The 16,739-nt window shown below is 37.1% G+C and overlaps 1 protein-coding gene across 2 annotated transcripts in view; it reads left to right on the forward strand.

Annotated features, from left to right (window-relative positions):
- DNAAF4 (dynein axonemal assembly factor 4) overlaps nucleotides 1–9,394 on the forward strand; it is a 69,953-nt gene extending 60,559 nt beyond the window's left edge. The window contains exons 7-9 of one of the 2 annotated variants that reach the window (XM_055537888.1): nucleotides 5,752–5,905; nucleotides 6,913–7,018; nucleotides 8,895–9,394. In XM_055537888.1, coding sequence (XP_055393863.1) covers nucleotides 5,752–5,905; nucleotides 6,913–7,018; nucleotides 8,895–9,007 — 373 coding nt within the window. In that variant the 3' untranslated portion in view covers nucleotides 9,008–9,394. The remainder of the gene's footprint in view (nucleotides 1–5,751; nucleotides 5,906–6,912; nucleotides 7,019–8,894) is intronic. The other variant, XM_055537889.1, reaches the window with a different exon arrangement.
- The last annotated feature ends 7,345 nt before the right edge of the window (nucleotides 9,395–16,739 follow it).

A 16,739-nucleotide genomic window follows, 5' to 3' on the forward strand; every position in this document is an offset into this window, starting at 1 on the left:
ACTGGCATAAACAGTCCAACTGTCCTTTATTGTGTTTAAACTCACGGGACACTTGTTCACAGAAGGGTAGAAGTGGACAAGCCTTCCAAAAGAACAGTCATTTGAGAAAACTCTTCACGGGATTGTATCTACTCAAAAGAGACTCTTTTGAGTCTACCCTTTCTCAAAAGAGAAAAAGCCATAGAATGTTTTCATTTTTCTTTACCTGGTCTTTTACTGCTGGTCTTTAGTTTTAAATGCCAAATCTACATTTCAGAAAAATAAATCAACTAAGGTAATTTTATTTGTTCATGAAAACATTTTACCTTTTGCAGTTAACATTGTACCAGATAGCTTTTTAGTGAGAACATTTCACATAAAACAGTCTCTGGCTCTAATTTAGATGTTCACATGGTGTGTTGTTATTTAACAGCCTTACATGACTCAGAATCTGTGAATAACTAATAACTACCCTTTCAGACTCTTTTAGTCATGTAAGGTTAGCTCGATCATTGTTTTATCCCACCTGTGTTACTCTGTACTTGAGTTTCAGCATGAGTTTTTTTGGACTGTCTTAACCACAGACTGAAAGTTTCTTCTTCTCATGACGTAGGCCTACTTGAATACCATTTGCATACCTCACTCTGTACAGCAAATTATAATGTTAGATAGGAGGAAACTAAAGATATGTAATTCTGGAATCTAATAGCACCCAGCAGCATATTATTGTCATGACATAAAATTACCTATACTAGTTCTAGTGTCTGAATTTTCCTTTTTTCTCTTGGCCTAAGTGCCAGCATTAATAACCTGCCTAATCCTCCAGTCCTTTTAAGACTGAGGCTGTGACTTGCTTTTACTTTTTCTCTTGCCACTCAGGTTAATTCTGCTTCTGAACCCCAGCGTTGTGTGTAGGAACCTGCCATTTGCTCACTGACTCACCTAGTACCAACTTGTGCCAGTCTGAATCCCTGTTTGCTTACTGTTTGTGGATTTTCTGTAGCTGGACTCTGCCTGCCTGTCTGGATATCCTTTTACTTCATGTTGAACTTTTTGATGCTGATTGTTAACCACCTGTTACCAATTTCTCCCAACACAGGATATAGTTCTGCTTGCCAGATTGAATTTCTTTCTGGTACTTTGGTTTGGATCCATGCCCTGGCAAGAACTGTGAAGAATTAGCTTACCACAGTTTCACAGATGCTGGCAGAAGTCAGGAGACTCTTGAGTCAAACACGAAGGACTTTATTATTCAAGGCATGTCACACAGTATGACCTTCATGTTAGTTCCTTCTGTGCCTGAAATCCCATAGGGCCAATGCAGAAGTGGACCCAAGTGGATGCTGTACACAAAGTAGGTTTGTACCAGAGCTGAGAAGGCCAAGCTTAAGGAATGCAGTTTTTTACAAGAGTCTTATAAGCAAACCTGTCCAACTTTTGCCTCACAGGGTGATAATATCTTTGTTATACTGAACAGCAAACAAATCTATTATTTGCCTCAGAGAGAGACCATGTCTCTGTCATCCAAGGATGTCCACTATACAAACATCTATGAAAAGATAGTCCCAAGCAAAAGCCCTCAGTGCATCTGTTGACATATGACATGCAGGAACATAAAAGACCCGTGGAGAATTGTCTCCCAAGTATCCTCTTGGATCTGCCTACTTTCAGAACAGATCTGCCAAATCTGCCTTGCTCTCCTGCATATTTTACAAGTCTGTTTGTTTGCAGAGATAAGACAGTTTTCTTATACTGTCTTTTGCCTGACTTGAAGTTTAGAATCCGTATTCTAAAATAACTTGACATAATTATGACTTTGTTTGTTGGTTGATTGTATGCATTTTACAACCCAGAATATTCAGTTGCAGTGCAGTCAGCATTATGGCCTAACTTGTCATTTTATTTAGTTGTACAGCATCCTTTTCCTCCTTCCATCCTGAGTGCTCAATTGTACTGGTTGATGTTCCTTCACTAAGATGCAGTAATACTCAGTTTTAGAAGCTCTTGAAATACCAAGGATGTTTTCTACCCACATAAGATGTTGAGAGAAACAAGGACCTTCAAAATCTTTTGAGCAGTAGGTGCTGTTAGAGTTCTTATTGCCCACCAAACAGAGCTGTTGTGTCTTCTGTTAGAATATGTGTTACTCCTGGCCTCCACTGCTGTTTCTAAGCCCCACTGCTTTTGATTTCTCTAACTTCTTTTACTGTCTCTTTCTTTACTTCCGTCCAAATTGCTTCTTTCTAATTCATGGCTGCTCTTATGTTCAACTGTTGCTCAAAATGTTTGGCCTTTCTGGCTATTGCCAATCATGATGTTTCTTTCTTTACAGTGGAAACCAATCAATCATTGTAAAAATGACGGTAGTGTTTGCAGTTGTCCACATCTCTTCTGTTTTTCTGTACAGGCAGTACCATAAGGACTCAGTATGCTTTGAATGAGTATTTGTGCATAATTCTTTTCACTGTCATTGCTTTATTTGGAGCCATCAGGCGAGACTTCCTGGTTATTAGCTTCTGTATTTAAATGTGTTGTTCAAATGCTACTGCCCCTAACATTGAGGTTTATTTTTTTCCCCTTTTCCTTTTGAAGTTCACCTATTTCTGAGTTCAGAACCATTCTGAAAGTCATAAAACAAATTATACTTTGTTGAATGTTTGTATTGGTGTTAAACTTTTAGGAATATAATGTTCATTGCATTTATAGTTTAATATATATGCAAACATTGAAAATGTTTAATATTTCATATTTCTTGCTATTAAACCTCCTACAGTGTTTCTTTTTTAAAATTTTGATTGGCATACAGATGTTTAGAGTGTTGTGTTAGTTTGAGATGTACAGCAAAGTGAGTCAGTTATACACATACATATATTCACTCTTTTTTAGATTCTTTCCCCATATAGGTCATTACAGAGTATTGAGTAGAGTTCCTTGTGTTATACAGTAGGCTCTTATTATCTTTTTTATATAGTAGTATGTAGATACAAGCTCATGAACAGTTTTCTCGAACTTGGAAGGCTTGTCCACCTCAACACTTCTGTGAACAACTGTTCCATGAGTTTAAACACAGTAAAGGACAGTTGGACTGTTTACGTCTGTGTAAATAAGAAGGCTGCTGCTGCTGCTGCTAAGTCGCTTCAGTCGTGTCCGACTCTGTGCGACCCCATAGACGGCAGCCCACCAGGCTCCCCCGTCCCTGGGATTCTCCAGGCAAGAACACTGGAGCGGGTTGCCATTTCCTTCTCCAAAAGCCTAGCATGAAACAAAGCCTCTGGAGATGAATGCATTTCATCCCTTGGCTTAAATTCAACAGAGTTTTGTTTTGGGGAGATAAAAACATTCTAGATATGGATGGTGGTGATGGTTGTATGAAAGTGTGTTAAGTGTTTATGTGTTTAATGCCACTAAACTGTACACTTCAAAATGGTTAAAATGGTAAATTTTACAGTTAAATGTTAATTAATTTAAAAAGAAGGTTTGTAGTGGACACAGGAGATTATCTAACCAACGTTTATTGTCTCCTTTTATCCTTGCTGACAGAGTCCCTATTTTGTTTAGGCATGTAGACCTTATCTGTGTGACTTAGGGTCACATAGACAGGAATAAATTCTGGATTGACTGCAGCATATCAAGATTATTGTCATTACACTGCTGGTGTGTGTATTATATATATATATATATATGTGTGTGTGTGTGTACACAGTAATGTTTATTATAGTATTGTTTATAAAAGCTGAATATTGGGAAACAAGACACGTGAGTGTCCATCAGTAGGAGCAGACTGGTTTTAGAAATCCTTGCACAAATGAGGGAACCTCTGTGAAAATCTCTGTGAAAATAGTATATTTCTGTATTTGTTAACATGGAAAGATGGTCATATTGTTGAATTATTTAAAGAACTTTCCAAACAGCAGTGTATAGAACTGAGGAATGAAATTGGAGAAAGAGAATGGGTGGAAGGACTGAGAACAAGAGAAACTGGTAGGTTTTTTTTCAGGCAAAATACTTTTTAAGGCTCGGTATTTTTGATCCATGAGATTTGGGAAAGGTGGTAAACTGGGAGATTTCTGGCAAGGTTTTCTTGATCTCAAGAAGCATATACCAGAAGATACTGTCTTATTTTCTTTTAATGAATATCGTGCCTGAGTGTGGCTCCTTGAGCCACGCATGAGGAAAACCAGCCCCAGGATGAAGCAGGAACCTGAGGCCTTGATAAGACCCATGTGCTACTGATCACATGGGGCCTGGATCCTTTCCCTCTAAGCTAGTTTAATGTGAGGTGATCTGTTTCTTTCCGTGTTTAAACCAGTTTGAGTTGAGGTTCTGTTACTTGTGGTCAGAAGCATCCTAGCTGATACGAGACATTTCAGAAATGTAAATGTTCCCACAGAAGTAGCTTTTCTGGTTTGTGCAGGTTATTTTAAACTTGAGTCAGACTTAGGTTAGATGTCACTGTGGTGTCCTTTTATCTTTTATTCATGATTTGCAGGGTGCTTTTATGGGTCTGCTTTTGAAGTCATTGTGTTTAATATTCTAAAATTGTGAAGTGTATATAGTACAGTTGCCTGGAAATGAATACTAAATGTTGTTTATATGGCTCTTTTATATTTGGCAAAGACTTTTAATTTTCCTTATGTTTATGTATTTTTCAAAATACTAGGAATTGTACATAAAAAACAGAAAAGAAATTATGTTTTAAATAATTCTTTTAATTATGTATATATCTTTATTTGAAGAGAATTTGGGGAGATTTGAACTGAAAGTGTATTTATTAGAATGCTTTCGTTTGCAAGTAACTGAGAAACCCAATTTAAACTGGCTTAATGTTTAAAGGATGGCTCAGTGGGTAAAGAATCCACCTTTACACAGATGTGGAAACACAGATGTGGGTTCAGTCCCTGGATCAGGAAGATCCCCTGGAGGAGGAAATGGCAACCCATTCCGGTATTCTTGCCTGGAAAATTTCCTGACAGAGGAGCTTGATGGGCTACAGTCCACAGGGTCACAAAGAGTCAGACACGACTGAGCATGCACAGGCATAAGCAATATTTAAAGGAATTTATTTGCTTACATAACTAAAAAAACTAAAGGTGTGTTACTTGTTGGTTAAAGCTTGATCCAGCAGCTTAACTGTATCACTAAGAACTCGAGTTTCCTTCTGCCTTTTTATCCTTTTCATAATTCCATAGTATTAGCTTTATTCTAGTGCTGGCTCCTCCCACAGTTTCAAAACGGTCAGCACCAATTTTGACTTGTGTGCTTTCTACATTTGTATCCAGCAGGGGGCGTTTTCCCAATTTTTTGCTCTCCAACTTTGGTAATATAAAATCACAGGCTTCATTCTGAAAACGCAGTTTAGGTCAAAAATCCATCCCTGTGTCAATCATTGTAGCAAGAAGGATGGAAAAACTTCTAGTTTTTCCTTCTTTTTTTCCATATCAAAGTAACATTTTAAGGGAAACTCACATGCAAAATCTGCTACGTGTCTCCTTGAGATTTAGGATATGGAGGAAACAGTTAAGTCCTCATACTTATGCCTACTGGCTTAAGTTACTAATTAACTACCCTTGGAGGTGGAGGTGAGGCCAGTCCTGTTCAGATTACATGCTGATGTTTGGAGGATAGGTACGTTAGTGCCATGTCCAGTGTATGATTCAAGGAACGGAAAGAGAGGTCAGCCATACATCCCCTCTGCCGGATATAATTAGATAGTATTTCTGTGTTTATGTTTCAGTCTTAGATTGTTTTTCTTTTATGTTTTTGTCTCATTAGCAAATTGTTTGCAACGGAAAACTATTTGGCAGCTATTAATGCATACAACTTAGCCATAAAACTAAATAATAAGATTCCACTACTGTATTTGAATCGGGCTGCTTGCCACCTAAAACTGAAAAACTTACACAAGGCTATCGAAGATTCTTCTAAGGTATGTGTATCTATTTATATATATTGCTTTAAAATTTCTCTGCTCCCATTATTGATTGAAATGATGGCTTTATCTTTTGTCAGGTAAATTTAAATAATTGAGATGCAATGATTTTAAGAATCTTCTTGCTTATTACATATTTTTACTGAAAAAAAAGTTTTTTATGGATAAGTTACTGGTGTAGAGACTTCAAGTTAGATTAGAGATACCTTATCAATTGCCTTAGCGTATCAGTTGAAGTTCAAAAGGAAATTAGTAAATGGTAATCAGTTTGTACCCACCTTTTTTCTTAAAGTTTTGGAGACAATGGGAGACGGAAAGAGACTTGATGTAACTACAGCTTGCACAATAAAAGGATATCTCCATAATCATTTTTCCATTTTCAGAGTAACTTAGTATATCCTAATTTCCATTGTGAATAACATGTCATTATCTTAAACTTCTAGTTTTTCCTTTTTTTTTTCCATATCAAAGTAACATTTTAAGGGAAACTCACATGCAAAATCTGTTACGTGTCTCCTTGAGATTGAGGATATGGAGGAAACAGTTAAGTCCTCATACTTCAATCTCATTAAGTTATTGAAGATCTGATAATATTTTCAAGATCCAGTTTCATTTTACTAGCACAATTTCATGTACAAATATTTACTGAATGAATGAATAAACTGAATCACCAAATTTGAATATAAAAGCATTATATATAGTATGTTTATTATTAGAATTAATAACATTAACTAAATTAATGCTATTTAACCATCTCTGCTGTAAAGGTTTCAAATGATAAACCAAAACATAAACCTGGGGGCAAGGGAGTGAATCTCGTATAGGAACAATCAAACAAGTCCTAAAATTATTCAACATAAATGTATATATTTAATAAATTCCTGTCCAGTTAAGCCAAAAATTTAGGTGGGTGAGGGCCTGAGGCTTGTTTTAAAGTTGAATTTTATCTTGTTTTTGCTCAAGCTTAAAATGGGAATTATGTTTTTCCCTATTTTTTCTGTAAGGCACTAGAAATATTGACACCACCTGTTGCAGACAATGCTAATGCAAGAATGAAGGCACACATACGTCGTGGAACAGCATTCTGTCAACTAGAATTGTATGTCGAAGGTAAGAGATGAAATGCTTTAAGATCCAGATTATACTATGAAAAAAAATGTCGTTGCCATTATTTAAGAGACTCCATTATTTTATACTTTTAGCATTTAATTCTTTGTAATTTATCTGGCAAAAGATGACTTGAAATATTTTTAAAAATCGTTGTAGAAGGGAATTAATGCAAGTTATAAACATCTCCCTAGGTCTAGGAGATGCTGTAATATCAGACAACTTTTTGTAGAAAAAATGTGTGATAAAGGATATAAATGAATCATTTAAGACATAATGGAAATTTTAAAAATTAGCTTCTTTGGTCAGACACACAGATAGCACATACATACATATGCATGCTCAGTTGTGTCTAACTCTCTGTGACCCCATGGACTGTAGCCCACCAGGCTCCTCTGTCCATGAAATTTTCCAGGCAAGAATATTGGAGTGATTTGCCATTTCCTACTCCAGGACATACATACATACATACATGGCATAAGCTCAGAAACAATTGATGTAGCACAGTGCATGATCGATTGCTTATTTTTGTGAGAATGTACTAAGGTTTTTAATTCAGTCCCATGTATGTAGAAGCCATATTTATTTGATTTTTAGTGTTTTAATTTCTTTTGTTTTTCGTTTTTAATGTATTTAAGAACTATTTGCAGTTATTCATGTTGTCCCAGAGTTTTATCTTCAATGCTCTTCTCATACTGCCCCCCCCACCCAGATACCAATTCAGTTTCTTTTCATTTAAGACCTAAAGGCCTATTCCTGATAATGTCTTGCCAGGAAATGGGCTCTAGCTTATAAAGTTTTCTATTTCTGACTTGTTTCTGTCATTTTTAGATTTTTTCTAACCAAAGCATCCAAATTAGGTTTATGTGCCTATCCTTTCTTTGAGTCATACCCAGCTTCATGAAGAAAAAAATTATCAAGACAGGAATGCAACACTGTAAGCATTCTTTAGGAATTACAGCATCATAGACTTTTTTGAACTTAAAGACTTTATTGAACCTTCATTTTAAAGATGAGAAAATGGAGGCTTGGAGACATTCTAAGTGATTTGCCTGAAGTGGCATGTCAAATCCGTAGCACCTGGAGCTCAAGTTTCCTTCATGGTTGGTGGTTTAGTCCCTAATTTGTGTCCAACTCTTGTGACCACATGGACTGTAGCCTGCCAGGTTCCTCTGTCCGTGGGATTTCCCAGATAAAAATACTGGAGTGGGTTGCCATTTCCTTCTCCAGGGGATCTTCCCAACCCAGGGATCGAACCTGTGTCTCAGGTATTGCAGGTGGATTCTTTACCGCTGAGCCGCCAGAGTTATTCACAAAGAAATTCTTCCCACTGATTTTTTTTGTAAAGATTTAGATTCAGTTATATATTTTTAACATCCAGTCTACAATGCTTTCCTTTTTAACCAGTTTTTCACAAAGAAACTTTATAGATAGGATAACTACACAAAAAAGTACAAACTATAGTCTATGAGTTATATAAAGTATGGATTAAGTCTACCAAAATTAATTTTTAGGATCTAGAATTCTGAAATGATGACATTAATTACTTTTTAATTGAGGTGATAAAAATGTCCTTTTGATATATGAGTTTTGAGTCTGTTCATGTTTTAATGAGTTTAAGCTGTTAGCTTATTTGTATTTCAGTTTAAAATTACTGTTTCTTACTGAATCTTGGTTAAAATCATTATAATTATTTCTGAAATTACTTAAAAATTTCTTTAGTCTAGACCATGTATGTGAAACTGGGAATCTGACTAAAACCTATTACTTATGCTGAATCATGGATTTAACGATTTTTTTTTATTTTTAAAAAATGTTGTCTAGATAACACAGGTACTTAGAAAATATTTTATTGATCATCATTGCTATATAAATATAGGCCTACAGGATTATGAAGCTGCTCTTAAGATTGATCCATCCAACAAAATTGTACAAAATGATGCTGAGAAGATTCGGAATATAATTCAAGGAACAGAACTAGAATCTAAATGACTACAAGAAGCAACTAGGTATTGTTCTAAGTTTAACAAAATAACTGGAGGCATTAGAAATCTGTGCATATTATGGCTGATTATACAGAATCACTTTGTCTTTAGTTCCATAGAGGGCAGAGTATTATAAATCTGTAGAAAATGAAATGTTTGATTTGAATGTTTTTTTAATAAGTAAGTCAAAATAGGAATAATTATTTAAATTATTTGTTTCATATTACTACAGGATTTTTTTTGTTACTGAATTCAGCTTGCCCTTATAACTAACAATATATTTGTTGATGTGATTACCAGGACACTTACTGATTCATTTTTAACAAGAAGTTTAAAATAAAAGATTATGTTTATAAAATATTTTTGTTTGTATTAAATACGCAATTTAATTGTCTGAATGCTTGGCCTTGGTATAATCAATATTGATGTTTCCACTTAGTTTCCAAATGCACAGAACCTTCTTTTAAAAGAATACTGCTCCACTACCTGTTGTTTTAGGTTAGACCACTTTACCTTAGTATTATAAAACAGCTGTTTGGAAAACTTATCTTCACCTGTAGGGAGTGTAGCCAAAGCATGGATCATATCTTATAATACTATCTGATGATGATTTTTCTAATAAAATTGTTTTCTAGTACTGTCAAGTATACCAGGAAAAAAAAAATAAGACAGCAAAGGTGAAAATGTTAAAACATTGTGATACCGGCATGGATTGCACCACCAGTTGTGTTGTGTCACTTGATGATGCAAGTATTAAGCAAAACCAGCACAGCTTCCCTTTTGCATCTAACAGTTGTCACAATTCTCTGTGATTATATTTAGGGTTTTTTTTAGGGGGAAAAAACCCACAAAATTTTTAGGAATAAGTTTTACAGTATTTGGTCATCAGATGTCATTCAAGTAGATCATAAAACAGTCTTTTTTTTAGAAAAAAGATGTAATACTATTTTGAATATGTAAGTATGTATGTAAGTATATGTAAGTAAGTATACATATGTAAATATGTAAGTATATGTAAGTAAGTATACATATGTAAATATGTATCCTAGTTCAGCAACCTTGAAACTTTTACTTCTATAAAGCAACTCTTGATAACTTCTGTAGCAGTCCTGCCCAGTTATCAGACCTTCTGGTGAGGTAGGATTGCTTTTTCTTACAATCAGCCCTGGTTTGTTTTTATTTTTAAAAATAAATGTGACCAAAGTAAAGGTGGTTCTCTGGGAAATGGAGTCACCGTAGACCCAGAGATGGAAGTCTCATGTTAACGGTGGCAGAGATAACCCATCAACTTAGGTCCCAGAATGACTTTGCAAATTAGATCTACTTACCCATCCTGAACCAGTTGTCTGTTATGTGGGAGAAAAATGAACTTTTAAGTATGAAAAAGCAAAAAAGGTGGTTCTTCTGTATATCATGTTCCAGATTGACATTCAGAATACTTTAACCAACCAATACTTTAACTAGTCTTTTCTCAGGCTCTTCCTATTGCAGGAAAAACGGGGCATGAGAGGATGGTCACGTCCCGGGTCTCAATGAGTCCCAGGGACAGGCCATCAAGTGAGGTTCTTTGGCTTTGGGCAGGAAAGAATTCAAGAGCGAGTCATAGTAAAGTGAAAGCAGGTTTATTTAGAGATGCACATTCCATAGACAGAATACAGGTCACCTCAAAAGGTGAGAGCTGTGCCTGGGTATGGGAGTAGTTAGTTTTATGGGCTGGGCAGTTTCATAGGCTTACTGAGTGGGAGAATTATTCCTACTATCTTGGAGAAAGGGCAGAGATTTCCAGCAACTGGGCCACGCCCACTTTTTGGCCTTTTATGGTCTTCCTGGGAACTGTCATGGCGCCTGTGGCTGTATCATTTAGTTAATGTATTACAGTGAGCATGTGATGAGGCTTAGGGGCTACTAGTAGTCAAAAATGTTCCACCATCTTAGACCTAGTTGGTTCTAACCAGTTTTTTCTCTATCCTCAATGACTGTGGCATTCTTTTAAAGCCTGTTCCCTTCCCTCCTGTCTCATTCCTGTTACATCCCAACCAGAAACAAAAACCTGGGCCCAGTAGTTACCCTAAGCGCAAAGGATCTATTTTTGAAGGAGGTAGAAGGGAGTTTTAAGTAGTTAGTTATTATTTTTGACCCTATCCTGTAAGTCTTGGTTTAAAAGCAATAGATACTCATTTGTATTCATGAACTACTTGACCTTTTTTGAGCAAATCTTCTGTTAAGGGACTTTTGTCTTAGACTGAAGTAGTGATAGAGTTAAATTAGAGAGATGCACATTCCCATTTCATTTGTGATAAAAGCATGCTTCCCAAATAGAGATATCATTAAAACTTAGAGTAAAAAATTGTTAAAAGGAAAAATTATTATGGTAGTCCTTAGACATGACCAAGTCAAACAGGGAAAGATTTATTACTTGCAGCAAGTAAGGAGAACACTGGGGACTTTCCCCCAAGCTCCAAAATTGGGGAAGTTTTTGCTAAAGGTGCATCCATATTCATGAAACACCCTGAGCAAAGAATTCTCTTTGGAGTTGGCAAAGTAAACAGAGTTCCAAGCTCTAGTTGATTGAAGTTAAGAGTGTCAGAAAAGGTCCAACATCATCATCCCTTAGCTTCCAGTAGATCTGGTGGTTGAGCCCTGGTTGTTGTTCAGCCGCTAAGTCATGTCTGACTCTATGTGACCCCATGGACTGCAGCACACCAGGCTCCCCTGTCCTTCACTGTCTCCCACAGTTTGCTTAAATTCATGTCCATTGAGTCAGTGATGCTATTTAACCATCTCATCTTCTGCCGTCCGCTTCTCTTCCTGCCTTCAATCTTTCCCAGCATCAGAGTCTTTTTCAGTGAGTCAGCTCTTTGCATCAGGTGGCCAGAGTATTGGAGCTTCAGCATTAGTCCGTCCAATGAATATTTAGGGTTGATCTCCTTTAGGATTGACTGATTTGACATCCTTGCTGTCCAAGGGACACTCGAGTCTTTCCAGCACCACAATTCGAAAGCATCAATTCTTCAGAGCTCAGCCTTCTTTATGGTCCAACTCTGAGCCCTGGAGGGGGGTTAAATTCTTCAAAACAACTCAAGAAACTGCTTCAGGCTAATCTTTACCACTGAAAGAAAGAAAGTGAAGTTGCTCAGTCATGTCTAACTCTTTGCAACCCTATAGACTGTAGCCTACCACAATCCTCCATCCATGGGATTTTCCAGGCAAGGGTATTGGGTTGCCATTTCCTTCTCCAGAGGATCTTCCCAACCCAGGGATCAAACCTGGGCCTCCTACATTGTAGGCAGACACTTTACCATCTGAGCCACCAGGGAAGTGGTGTTACCACTGAAGCCGACTTGGAAGTCTTTATTATCTGATTTGTTATCTTTGCTGTTGTTCCTTGCCTGATAAGAGTGCTTTGTTCTTTTGTTCCTGTAAGATCATTGTTATCAAGACTGGTTCAAGGTCAAGCATTGTGACCAGGCTTAGATCACAAAATGGTTTAGGCCTCAAATGACTTCTCTTTTGTCAAAAACTGTATCTGGTTTTTTTCTCCAGGGACCCCCTACCCCATCTGCTTACGCAAGGACGAGGCCTGATTAAAAAAGTGGCTCAGAGGAGCCTGTTTAGAGTTTGGTCAAGGAAAGACCACTTGGCATTGGTAAGCCAGGTTTTTTCCAACACACCTCATCTATGTGGAGAATAAAGGGAAAGGACTTTTGCATATACTATCTGGGGGAAAAAGTTGGTATGTGGTCTCCTAAGAATCCTGAAAACAAGGGTGTGTTTCATTATGTTACTGAATTGATCTGCCTCAGTCTCACTCTCAGAGACCCCCGAGCACCCTCAAGACTGACTCATCTGCAAGGATCAGAGTCATAATAACCAGGCTCAGGAGAGTAAGTAAAACAGATTACATACTTATTACTAATGCAATAATCAGAAATTGACCGAGGATGTTCATGGTCATGGTAGGTTAAATGAAAATTCATTTCTCTTTATAAGCAGATTTGATATGGTAAATCATAAATTTGCTTGACAGACATGGACTCAGAACAAGGATAATTACTTTAATGAATGGACTATTTCATGGCATCATGCATCCAGTTCTACATAACAAGCTTCCTTTTTCCTAAAATGTTTAGGCTAATTCCCTTTGTTTACAAGCCTTAAGACATACTTCACTATAACTAACTCTCTTGTACTAACAATAAAACCAGGTTAACTCTTCAGGTCATGACAAGGTTACCAGTATCATCTCTTTGAGATGTGATTTTCCTTTTTTTTTTTTTCCTATGAAAGAACATTAATAGAGGAATTTATTTAGTCGATATTGTGATTCCCCCTTATAAAATGTTTTAAAGGAATGTGACTCCTAAGGCCATCTCTTTCTTAAGACACTCTCTTCAGGGAACTGCCTTTTTTTTTTTTTTTTAAGGTACTACTTTTGACAGTACTAGAACACACTTCATTTTAGCCTTTGCATGACCTAAATAAGCATGGTTTTTATTTAATAAATGGACTGCCTTGTATAGTACCTAGAACATAATAAACTCAGCATAATTTTGAACTATTATATGTAGTAAAAACCAACATTATTTGGTCAAATATATTAATTAGATCATTGATGGGGTTTAGTTTATAGCTAAAAGAGGAAAAAGACCTAAATAAACTGGTAAAATATTCCTTTGGGAAGATAAGCCTTTAGTTTAACTTAATGCTCTATTTCTAGAAATAATCAGTCAGTGAAAGTGAAAGTGCTAGTCACTCAGTCGTGTCCTACTCTTTGTGACCCCGTGGGCTGTAACCCACCAGGCTCCTCTGTCCATGGAATTCTCCAGGCAAGAATACTGGAGGGGGTTGCCTTTTCCTCCTCCAGGGGATCTTCCCGATGCAGGGATTGAACCCAGGTCTCCCTCATTGCAGGCAGATTCTTGACCAACTGAACCACCAGGGAAGACAATCAGTCAATAAATGGAGGTAAAACTTTAAATATTCTGATAATTGTGTAAAGGTAGGAAATTTTTCCTAAAGTATGTGAGTTTTTAATTTAATGTGCTTTAAATATTTTCCAGGAGAATTGATTGTTTAAACTGTTACCTGAAGTGGAGTCTTTCTTTCTGGAAAAATTACTGAGTATGTTTATTTTTTACACTTTGCTGCTGCTGCGTCGCTTTAGTCGTGTCCAACTCTGTGGGACCCCATAGATGGCAGCCCACCAGGCTTCCTGTCCCTGGGATTCTCCAGGCAAGAACACTGGAGTGGGTTGCCATTTCCTTCTCCAATGCATGAAAGTGAAAAGTGAAAGTGAAGTCGCTCAGTCGTGCCCGACTCTAGCGACCCCATGGATTGCAGCCTATCAGGCTCCTCCGTCCATGGGATTTTCTAGGCAAAATCTGGAGTGGGGTGCCATTTCAAATGTACTGCTTTATTTGGTGTAGCTCACAAAATAAATGAATACTTTACAGTCCATATTCCAATGCTTTTATTTTTAGCTTGTTCTTATGTATCCTGGTTCTAAGTATACTATAAATTGATGGATAATTCTGTGTCCATCCTGTCTATATGTTTGATTTTATACACTCTACTTTTTTTAGTCCATGTTACAGAACATTACTCTGCAGTCATCTTTAGCTACATTTTCTCTGTGGAACTGATTACTGTGGGTGGGAGATTCTCAAAATGTGCTTCCATCAAATACAAATATGCTTCTTCTTTTTAAAAAGTAACCTTTGGCCCCCACATATATTTCCAGCTATTACCCCATCTCTATATTCACTGTACAGAAAAGCTACTAAAAAGTTTTTACTTCTTGCAGGCTCTCATAAACCTGTTCTAGTACAGTTTTCCTCTCTACAACCCCACTGAAATACTTCTTGCTGAGGCACCAGTTATCTCTACATTGCCTAATCAAACCCTCAGGTCTCAGTCTATGTGTTAGCTTCCAAGATAGTTTCCCAAAGCTGGGTCATTCCCTGTTCAGGAAACAAGTTCCTTACTTGACTTTGGAGTATCACAGTCTTCCTCGTTTCTTCCTACTTCACTAGTTACTTCTTGGTCTCATTTGTTTATTCCTTGTCATCCCCCTGACTTCTAAATGAGTTGCCTAAAGATTAGTCCTTTGGTCTTTATTCTGCCTACACTTTGTTATTTTATCTCATGATTTTAAATAATATCTTTGTGTGAATATTGTTTAAATCGATTATATTCAACTTCTTCCTTGAACACCAGACTAGATATTCAGTTCCCACAATAACTTGACTTTCTCTTGACTTGCTTCAGGGGCATCTTCAAATACCAACTGATCAGACACTCCTGTACCTTAAATACCTCCTTGTCCAAGCACTCTTCCTCTAACCCTGTGTTAGTTTTTCCCTATAATTCTTTTCACCTGGCATGTTGTATACATACATATATATATATATATATATATATATATATATATACACACATGTCAGTAACATGTAAATAAAATATTTACATAAGTAAAATTTATGTAACATAAATATGTAAATGTTGTACTTATATGGGGGCTTCCCTGGTGGCTCAGACATTAAAGAATTTGCCTGCAATGCAAACCCAGGTTAGATCTCTGGGTGGCAAAGATCCCCCTGAGAAGGAAATGGCAAACCATTTCAGTATTCTTGCCTGGAGAATCCCATGGACAGAGGAGCCTGCAAGCTACAGTTCATGGAGTTGCAAAGAGTCAGACATGACTGAGCAACTAACATACATACATGAACATAAATATTTATGTGTAAATATGTACACATTATGGTGTTGCTATTAGTTACTCAGTCGTGTCAGATTCTTTGCGATCCCATGGACTGTAGCCACCAGGCTCCCCTATTCATGGGATTTTCCAGGCAAGAATACTGGAGTGTGTTGCCATTCCCTTCTCCAGGAGATCTTCCTGAGCCAGGGATCAAACCCTAGTCTCCTGCTTTGCAGGCAGACTCTTTACTGACTGAGCCACTGGGGAAACCCAACATAAATATTTATGTGTAAATATGTATACATATAAGCCAGTGAGGGTGCTCATGATAGCGCCTTCTTCAAGGGCAATGCCAAAGAATGCTCAAACTGCCACACAATTGCACTCATCTCACATGCTAGCAAAGTCATGCTCAAAATTCTCCAAGCCAGGCTCCAACAGTATGTGAACTGTGACCTTCCAGATGTTCAAGCTAGATTTAGAAAAGGCAGGGGAACCAGAGATCAAATTGCCAACATCTGTTGGCTCATCAAAAAAACAAGAGAATTCCAGAAAAACATCTACTTCTGTTTTATTGACTATGCCAAAGCCTTTGACTATGTGGATCACAATGAACTATGGAAAATTCTTCAAGAGATAGGAATACCAGACCAACTGACCTGCTTCCTGAAAAATCTGTATGCAGGTCAAGAAGCAACAGTTAGAACTGGACATGGAACAACAGACTGGTTCCAAATCAGAAAAGGAGTACGTCAAGGCTGTATATTGTCACCCTGCTTATTTAACTTCTGTGCAGAGTACATCATGAGAAATGCTGGGCTGGATGAAGCACAAGCTGGAATCAAGATTGCCAGGAGAAATATCAATAACCTCAGATATGCATATGACCCCACACTTACGGCAGAAAGCAAAGAAGAACTAAAGAGCCTCTTGATGAAAGTGAAAGAGGAGAGTGAAAAAGTTGGCTTACAGCTCAACATTCAGAAAACTAAGATCATGGCATCTAGTCCCATCACTTCATGGCAAATAGATGGGGAAA

The sequence above is a fragment of the Bubalus kerabau genome, chromosome 10 (genome assembly GCF_029407905.1).
Source record: "Bubalus kerabau isolate K-KA32 ecotype Philippines breed swamp buffalo chromosome 10, PCC_UOA_SB_1v2, whole genome shotgun sequence".
NCBI classification, from domain to species: Eukaryota; Metazoa; Chordata; class Mammalia; order Artiodactyla; family Bovidae; genus Bubalus; species Bubalus kerabau.